General features: G+C 40.5%; 1 protein-coding gene across 2 annotated transcripts; it reads right to left on the minus strand.

The window, feature by feature from the left end:
• Positions 1–613: 613 nt before the first annotated feature.
• Positions 614–10001, minus strand: NXNL2 (nucleoredoxin like 2). Of its 2 annotated transcripts, none has more exons than XM_026064069.1 (2): positions 9497–10001; positions 614–1249 (listed from the first exon to the last, which is right to left on the minus strand). In XM_026064069.1, the coding sequence occupies exons 1-2, from the start codon at positions 9796–9798 to the stop codon at positions 1081–1083; spliced, it is 471 nt and encodes a 156-aa protein (XP_025919854.1). In that variant the 5' UTR covers positions 9799–10001; the 3' UTR covers positions 614–1080. The 2 variants fall into 2 exon arrangements, 1 of the variants encoding a protein (XP_025919854.1); XR_003253222.1 differs by lacking the exon at positions 9497–10001 and adding an exon at positions 4617–5694 and having other exon boundaries at positions 1163–1249.
• Between the last annotated feature and the right edge of the window lie 123 nt (positions 10002–10124).

Genomic DNA, 10124 nt, shown 5'->3' on the forward strand with positions numbered 1-10124 from the left:
ATATCAATTTTAACTGTATCTTTATTGGAAATGAGTTGTAATAACTGGATAATCTAGACTGTAAGTGTTAGTAACATAATTATTAGCAACTGGACTAATAATAATTTTGTTAGTTTAATTAGTCTTCAAAGTCTAATCAATACATTCTTAGCTTTGCACAGAAAGCGTGTTTCTTTAGCCCACCAATTGCACGGGTGTTTGGCCTGGGCCCCATCATGAAGACTGGCTGTCAAATCTGGAAGCAACAACTGGTGGAGAAAGTGCTCAAATTAGGCTCTAATTTAGTTGTAACATCATGACCATTCATCTCATATAGATGGTATTAATTTTGATGTTTCTGTTCCCACAAACTTTGGCAAAGGGAGAAGATGGAAAACACTTTCTTCTCTTACACACTGATATTCTTTGACTCAGCCTGACACTAACTTGGAAGAAGACTACTCACCTTATGGAACCAAATTTAAAAATCCAGAGGTAAGGAAAACTCAGCATCACTTACAGGAATCTCGCACAAACCAAAACAAAAGCAACAAAAAAGTACTAAACAATCATAAGCCATTTAAAAATCATGCCATTTTCAGTCTAGACTAAGAGAGAAGACAGACACATTAAATGCATATACTTCATAACCATTTATTAAAGCGAACAATTTATTTTTCTTGATAAAATATATGCGCTAATCACCAGAAAAATTCTGTGATCAAGAAAAATAGGTTTGTATGTATACATAATTTTAACTGTACAGATCTGCAAAAATCAGATATTTGCATAGATTTCACAGAGCTCCATTGTTATTGTCTAAAAGAGTTTTTCCTCCCAAAGTTCTTCAGTATTATCAGGAATGCTTTGGTTTGTACTGAATATAATAAATAAAACAATACAAATAAAAGAGTAATTATTTTCTTTTTTTTTTTTTTTGACTTACTGGAATATCTAATCTTCAAGTTGAACTAGAACAGAAGTTGTTTACAAGCAAACACAAATAATGCAGCCTTACCCGTTTTGTTTTGAACAACACTCTTGAGAGCCCTACAAAATTTTCCATGATGCCTTGTCTTGCTTCTATCTGCCAAGTTTTGTTTAGCTAGAAAAATTCTGAAAGATATCTGCACCCTCAAGCCAGTCTCGGAAACAGGAAAGCCCTTTGTCTCTGATCTGTTTTCTTCCTTTGTCAGTAATGACTTCTCCAGTTTGTTTCACAATCACCAGTTTAGGAATGGCTGTTATGTTGTATTTCTTCTTCAGATCACTGGGGGAGAAAAAATAAAAATAAAATAAAACACAGCATTAGGGACCTCAGGAAATCTAGTCTCTCATTAAGGGAATTCTGGTCAGTACACATGGGAGAGCATAAGTGGTGAGTGTCTGGGCTTCCCAAGAGCTTGGAGCACAGAACCGGTCAATAGCAGGAGATGGATGAGGCTGCAAAAGCAATTATCCAGCTTCCTTCTTGAAGCCAGGAGTTTACACGGTGCAACTTAGACAGCTCAGGGCATTATCAGAGTTGCAGCAACCTTCCTGCAACTGGTCCTCACTGCTGTCTGTAGTCTCCACAGGAAGGGAGACTGACCCTCAGGGACTGTGAAGAAGCTCATGGAAGGAAAGCGCAACATTCTCCCCCACCTCGCGTTTACTGGCCAGAACCAGGTGTCTCCAGGTCCCTTCTACTGGATAGGGAGGCAACAAAGGAGAAGGATCCCACTTAAATTAGCATTAGATATTTCCCCCAATACAGAGTTGTTTAAGTGTGGCCAATTCCATACAGCTGTTTTTTTTAAAATCCTCATTAAAACATGGCATATAATCCTACACTGTAAGCAGAAGAGGTTATAATTACAGAAACACCTTAAATTCCTTGAGCGAGACAGGCTTTCTATATAGACAAAAATTTAAGCAATACAAAGATTTGGAAAAAGGACCACAAAGATTTGGAATGAGGACCAAACATCTAAATTGTCCAAGAAAAAATTTCAGCTCCTCCTCTCCCCATCACACAAACATTTCTAGCGCCCGTTTCTCTATGTCAGGAGACAGAAAAATCCAGACAGACTTTAAGCCTGAGCTATTTGTAATCAATTGTTTTCTGATGAAACAGTTTAAAAGAAAAAATTTAAGCTATACAAACAGCAATGTTTCGTGGAAGAAATCAGGATCCATTCAAAAATGGGTGAGGAGGGAACTCAGGAAAAATTGATCAGAAAAGACTTCTCATATTGAAGGACAGAAACTTAATCAGACTGGATTAATGACACATGTAAATATAATATATGGAATATTAATATTGGAAGTAAAATTGACATTAGGGAGAAAAAAATCCAGAGTATACAAAACATCCAAAGAGAAACAAAAATACTTGCTGACACTGGCATGCAATAAATAAGGCATGACTACTAATTACACACCACAAAGATGAAAGTACACAAATAGCAGGCTATCAGTCACATGAAGTAGTAAAACAGAATTCAGTGTTTGCATAGATGAGTTGAAAGAGAAGGAGCAGCATGCAAACTAAAGGAATATACAGCAATAGAAAAGATATCATGGAACACCACAGAGTAAGCCATTTCAGCAGAGCATGACACAGCCAACAGAACAGTACAAGATGAAAAACTTTTCCAAAGAAAACAGTTTAACAGCAATGACAGATTTTGTTTCTGTTTGTTCATTACAGGATGAAATAAAAAGGAGGAAAAGAGCATGGCATCTGTATCTATTTTCATAGATCCTGAAGAAACAGACACGAATTCTGAACTGAAAGTGGAGCATAAATAAATGTCTTCCTTAAGAAAGAAAATTGGAAAGTCTCTTCTACACAAGAAATGCACCTCACTTAAGAGAGTGATGTTGATGGGATATGCAAAGCATAAATTTTGTCTGCTGGTAAACTACTATTTTCAGTGTAGGTGACAAAGTAAAATTCAGGACACAAGCAAGCCAGTAAAACCAATATTGTGACTAAGACTTAAAAAAACACTAGCACAGACAACCACCTACTGGCAAGAACTTTATTAAGTTATAGCAGAGGAAATTAAAAAAAAAAGTTTCTGAGTTTATTGGCATCACAGCACAGAGCTCTGACTATTTCAATGGACATCAAATAAAATCAGAGTTTGTGGTTCACAGTGCTCCTCAATAAGAGGAGCCCCAGGTGTTTCCTGGAACTCCAGAACCAGTTCACAGCCCCCCCTCCAACTCTGGAAGAAAAGCAGAGGAAGAATGCCTGAAGTCTTCTGCCTTAGTATATTTTTCGGGACACTGCAAAAACAAGCTGTTTCCAAACGCATGGCAATAGCAAAATTATTTTCACTAATACCAAAGAAGAAAGGAAATCATGTGTTGGATACAAAGAAACAAGCAGAAAAATGGGGTTAGACTGTCGATCATAAAAGTCAGAACTTCCCCAGGGTATTCCCTGACCCCTTTTAAATTAAGTGACAACATAGAAAAACTATTAACTATTGGGTGCCTCCTACCACGTGACACTACTCATAGGTCATCCTCCGCATGTGGAGTCATTGAACTAGATTGTTCAGATCAGAGATCAGTGAATTAAAATGAATTTGTAATGTCCATTTTGAAAGGTAACATTCAGGAGAATGCCTTCTAGCATATCAACTTAAAGATATAATCCAGAAATTTAGTGGTAAGAATGGAAGCTATGGTCACAGACATGCTAGTATCTAAGAGGAAGTGAGAAACATAAGAAAAATCCACTCCTCAGCTGCAAGTAGTGTGGCCTATCAAGAAATCTCAGAAAAATGCAATCAGCCTAGAGGAAGAGGTCTTGTCTTTCAGAAGAGGTGTCAGAAATTTTGATCATACATTTTGATCAAGTAGAAAAAAGATTCATAGCCATTGTGGAAAAACAGAAATTTGTAGGTGCACAGCTATTCTCTATGTTCCCCTTGAAAAAAGGAGGAGTTAAAACATCACATCTTTAGAACTGAATAAACCCCAACACAAATCTTAAAAATACAAGTAAGACTTAAGTGAAATATAGACCCAGAGGAGACATTCTGGAAACAGATCTTCTCTTACAGAAAGATACAAAAGAAAAGAAAAATCCACAACAGACGAAGGATACCAAAACATGTCAGTAAGCTAGCAGAGCAATAACACACAAAATGTTTCAAGAGAAACTATAATGTAGCCTAGCAACAGGCTTGCTTGCTTACCAGAGAATTCTGAAATAAAAACAAGCAACCAAGAATCCCCACGGCCCATCCCAAGTTCTGCAAAAACAGGAGCAAAAACAACATTCCAAAGCAAGTTCATGTAGAAATTACGTAAAAGATTACCATCTTGTACCACTGGCACCATAAACAAGATGGGTGGAAGATTCATTTTATTGGTTCAGTGCATCCCAAAAAAATAGCTTGAGGTGCCTGACACAGTTTTAACAGAGACAAGAACAGCAGGAAAATGAAGGTAATTTGCCATGGAGACTGGCAGGAACTAACACTTTTTGTTCCTAAGGAAATGCCTATACAGCTCATCCACTGCAGCACAGCACCATGTTTACACAGCTTCTGGACTGAAGGTAACTTGCATCCAACCAGACCGAAGTATGCTCAGATTTTGCTTGCATTTGTGTGCAATCTATAATATGAATGTACCTGAAAAAGACTCAGGAACAGATCTGCAGAGAATGCTTCTTGATCACTGTGCAAGGTGCTTGCAAAAACAGCTTTTTAAAACCTGCTAAGTTCACCCCCTCCTGTAAGGATCTCAGATCCGGTGACTCACCTGTACAGACAACATACGCACCATATATCAGACAGGCCAACTACAGTGACAATTTATGAAATCACTAGCCATAAGCAGAAACATCACACATGCCACAACAGCAAACTCAGTTCTCTTTCAACAAAAAAAATTAAAGTGATATAATTAATGACATTTTTAAAATCAGTTACCTAGATACTTCCAGTTAAGTGTTAAAGTGTAAATTCAGTGTCTTACTGAATGGAAAAATCTAAGGCCTGAGCAGAGAAAGCAGAAGAGGAAGCTACACAGAAGACAGCTAGGGCAAACTGAACTAGCAACTTCTGTGCAGACACAGGGAATGTTTTAGCCAAATACTTTGAAAGATCAGTCCTTGGCAATGCAGAAGGTTAAAATGAGGAAGGGCAATCTTTCACTTGCATAAGAAACACAAAAGATGAAGCTAAGGTTATTCAGACAAACTGGAAAAGTCACTGTAATTGTTAGGTCTTTGATTCTGAGAAGGTTAGATGAAGGTTTCTGAGAGTGCAAAGTTTTTATGCTACCAGCTGAATAGGCTTTAGAAGAGGATTTAAGATTTACATGCAAGAGGGTTTTTGATATATAGACAACACAGGACAAGGTTAATATCATATTTGTAATATGAACAGTACATACTGTATGCTAGGGTAATGTGATGACATTTTGACAATATTGGAATTTAACAGCTTTCACTTGACTCTGTATTTCTGCATTTTTAAACGTTAATGCTAAGCAGCCACTCTTTAAAAAAAATAAAAAATAAAAAAGCTTTTTCCTTTTAACAAAATGCCACGCTTAGCACTTCCCCTCATGATAAACTTATGGCACAAGTACCAAGTTATAAGCTATGAAGCATAAAAAAAGGGAGAACTTAAGCATTTTTGTATATTGGACATAGTAATTCCTGACAGTGACTCTTCATTGTAATAGCTCTTTGTTGTGTATGGCATTTTTATTTACCTGTCTTTGAATCTTCTTATATTTTGAATCTTCTTATATTTTACCCACTCGGTCAAGGCCTTCAGACACCTCTGATTAGACAGAGCTCATACATGAGCTCATACTTTAATTCAAACAGCAGAGAAAGGTAAGTCATTTCTTACTTCCTGCTCTTTCAAAAAAGAAATAGCACACACATAGGAAACCAAAAAGTAAAACACACAGGAAACCACAAGCTATATATTTTTGTAATATATGACAAAATGATAAACTTACATTCAAAGGAGAGCATAAGGCTCATAACTCAAAGGACATTTGTCTAAGTGATGGAAGCCTTGCTAATCTGTTTCTAGCAGTACACAACATAATACACAGCTCTATATGTACATCTTTCTAGCAGTGAACTTTTTGCATTGTTAAAAGCTAGACACATAAACAAGCATAAACCTCCTAAGAATGGGATTTAATTTTGAAATGTCTGTTAAGGTTTCTGGATAGCCATCAAAAAAGACTGGGAAGAGGCTATAGTTCTTAACTGCTCACAGATGCCTTCACCCTCTACCTCCTACATTGCTCTCTTAGCCTCCCTCATCTCTGTAGGTGCCAATCCACCCTCACACCTAAAGCTTCTGAGTATAAAGCTTAAGCACACCCCTTGTATTTCTCTTTTTCAGTAATCTTTTAGGATTCTGATTTTCACTGAGGTGGACAGAACATGAACTTAGTAAGCATCTGTCTACCTGGCAGCCTGCAAGAGTGTGCCATGCACAGACATACAGAGAATGACTGATTCCAGTAGGGCTTAGCATAAACACAACACACAGTTGGGGATCACAGTGAAAACACAGATCCTCATTTCCTAAAACTGGTTGCTGTCATGCGCCTTCCTACTCCTCCTCTATACTAGCCCCTTCCTTTTCCCTACTGTTCATTTCCTTCTGGATTGTCTCCATTCCTCCTCTGCAAGGACCAAAAGCCATGCCTCCAGCATCAAAACCAACATTCAAGCTGAAGGCAGTCAAGTCATCAGGAGCTGCATTTCCTGCTACTCATACCACACACTACATGAAGCAATGAAGGTGCAGCCCCACCTCAGGGAAATGTTCAGGATTACTGTCAGGATTACAGGACCACTAGTGAGGAGCCCCAAGACCTTGCTGTGAATTCAGATTTTTGCTTCTCCACAGGTACATGTAAAGTGTTACAGTTAGTACACTACATTGCAGACTATTTCTTGACACAATAAAATTCATCCCCAAGAAACTCCAGACTTCCAAGAGTGGACTGTATTTTAGATAGCAAATTTAAAATTGGCTCTTTTGCCCCTAGAAGGAACTTAAGTCTGCACTGCAAGTACATCTTAAGCACTGAAGTCATCAGCTAACGTATTTTAACTTCATTGAAAATACTGAAATGCCTTCTTTGCATAGATCACAAAAGAGCAAACAAATTGTTTTTTACTGGTTTACGATGGGACATTTAAAAAAATTATTAAATTGCCAGAGTGATTTTACAACTATGTTCTTACTGAGAATTAAAGAAACTAGTAAGAATTATAGTTTGATTTAACCAACACATGTCTGTCCGGATTAATGCCTGCAATGACTCACCAGTATCTCTGAAGCCAAACTAATTGGTATTAATTCAAATTAAGCTTCTTGAGCATCTCCATGCAGCCCTTTATTATTGTACCCAGATACCTAAGAAAACTTCAAAATCATTGACTTTTTACAACTCTCTGCGCTTTGTTCTTTAAATCAGCCTTTTTGAACACCATGGTATCACAGCTACATGACAGGACAAGCTGTGTTCCTCATCAGGATGCTATAGGACTTTATGGACTGCCTAGAAAAGACAATCATATTATCTCTGTACCTCTGTTCCACATGACTTGGGTAAGTCATGGCATAGTCAGAAATAGAACCCTAATCCCCGGAGGCTGAAGCTGTAAGCGCATTCCCATGGCCAAGCCAAACAGCTTGCTGGATGCAGGACCTTCTCCTTCAGGAAATTTGCCCGAATTCTATTAGCAATGACCAAATACAGTCACTACCTGGAGAGCATCTGGAGAACTGTGGAAAACAGTATTGTTGTTTTAATCTATTTTCAAGTCAGCGGAAACTGTCATTAAAAAAAAAAAAAAAGTAACATTAACCCGCAGCATCCTCAGCAGCAACAACCCAGTAATAACCAAGGAAGGATGAATTATTTTCAGGCTTCAGGTTGTTTGCTCTTGAGGTGGTCAAAGTGCCCTGACAAAACAACATTAGTTAACTTCCTCCGAGTTGAATGAGCAGCTACGGAGTTAGACTCTATACTCAGTAGCATGCAGGTATGGATCTAGCTTAAATGAACTGGCTTAGTCACCAGAACAGCTAGAGTTGAGTCCTTTATTAGTTGTAACTGTAAGACTTTTAAATCTTCTTGTTGACTTTAATTGCCAGTCCTTGTTTAAAAGCCATGCTAATTCCTTGACTTTTATGACATCTGTAACACTGAACCCCGCAATCTACAGGTATTTTATTTGAAAGGAAAAGTTTCCCTTTACCAGTTTTGAATTCACCACTTTGGTTTCACTGAATGAACCTTGCTGTTCCTATGTTACAAGATACAGACCACCTGTATCTTCTACTTCCGTTATAGGATATATTCTTATGATATACTACCTTAATTATTCCAAAGTTAAAAAAAAAAAAGTTAAAAAGTATCATCTTTTCGGTCTCTGGTTATAGGCATTTCAGTGCCCCTAAACATTTTATCAGTAATTCCACTCTATCCTTCTTGAGATGAGCTAAATCATACTTCTGACAGTAGTCCAGATGAGGCTGTATCATTGACTTACATCATTGTAACAGTCATTGGTATTAGCATGTGCAAGCAACAGGATGAAGGATAACATCCCTCTTCTTTGTCATTTTGACCTCAGTAGCGCACTGAGGGAGCTGCCTTCATGAATGCCTATTTAGAAACCTACAAGCACAAGACTTTTTCCCTCCAACTTTTATCATTTGTTTTAGTCAGAGCTGAACTATGACAGCTGTTACTACATTTCCTCTTCACCTAGCTTATCCACATCTCTCTGAAGTTCTCCATAGCTTGCGCTGCTCTCCTTTTTCAGCTGTAAGTTTTGCCACTTCTTCATTTGCATTTATTCCAGAGCATTAAGAAATTAATTACACAACCCCACACAACCTTAATAATAACTTTTTCTGGGCTGAAAAAGTCACTTGTTCCACACTGCTGTTTTTTTGATTCACTATTCATGTCACTTTGTTATTACTTAGGTCCTTCATTAACCCTTAATTGACCCAGATCTTTTAAAGCCTCATCTATGTAAAACTAATTCTCCTTGTTCTATTGCATTCTTTACAGATGTAACAGGCTAAAGCCAAGATATTTCTTTGAAGAAAGTAAGCTTAGTTTAATTTTAGGTAGAGCCTACCTAAAGGTAAGAGAGAGTCAGCTAGTAACAGAGTTGCTCTTTAGAGAACAGGATGAAAGCAGAACTAGGTTGTTGGGATGCTGGATTACTGTCATTTTACGTTATAGAAGACACTGCAATCTGATTTCTTACTGTACAATGGGAAGAGAAAGACCGGATGAGATGCCGCATCAGAGGCTTCACAGTGAGAGTTAGCTTACTAAAACATCAGCACTTTTCGTTCCTGCTTATACTTCAGAAGCGGGAATAGCAGCAGAGGTACCGCAGGAGGGGGAGCAGCGGCCAAACCCCGACGGGCTCTGCCTGCCACCGCCCGGGGCACCCGCGGGGGAGGCCGCTGCCTCTCCCCCCGCCGCCGGCGGTACTCACTGCTTGTAGGGGTCGTGGTAGGGCAGCGCCAGCCAGCCGCCGTGCATGGCGTGCATGTAGCCCGCCATCTCCTCGGCGCTGTGGTCGGACGAGATGAAGACGACCTCGAAGGGGACGGGCGGCTCGGTCTCCTCGCGCAGCTCCGTGTAGAAGTCGCAGAGGAGGGGGGTGAAGTCGAGGCACGGGGCGCACCAGGCGGCCGAGAAGTACAAGCCCACCACCTTGTTCTGCAGGGCCTCCTCGGGGTCCACGCTGCGGCCGTCCCTGTCGACGAGGAGCCGCCCGCTGAACACGTCCACCATGCTGCCGCCCCGCCGCCGGCACAGCACGGCGCTGCCTCCGCCGCGGGCAGGGCGCTGCCTCCTCCCGCTGCCCCTACGCCGCCGCCGGCCTTCCCGGCTTGCTCCTCCCGCCGCTGCCCGCCGCCCCGGCCGGCCGCCTGCTGCCGGCCACCTGAGGGGACACAGCAAGAGGGGAGGGTAGCGCCAGGCACGACGCGGCAAGGAGCCCTCTGGGCGCCGCCACGCCGAGACCCTCCTCCCCTCCCCCCCGCGCCGCTCACCCCGCCCAGCGACACGGCTCCGCGCGCCGCCCGCATCGGCCACATGCCCCCGCGCCCGCAGGGCCT

The sequence above is a fragment of the Apteryx rowi genome, unplaced genomic scaffold (genome assembly GCF_003343035.1).
Source record: "Apteryx rowi isolate R43461 unplaced genomic scaffold, aptRow1 scaffold_208, whole genome shotgun sequence".
NCBI classification, from domain to species: Eukaryota; Metazoa; Chordata; class Aves; order Apterygiformes; family Apterygidae; genus Apteryx; species Apteryx rowi.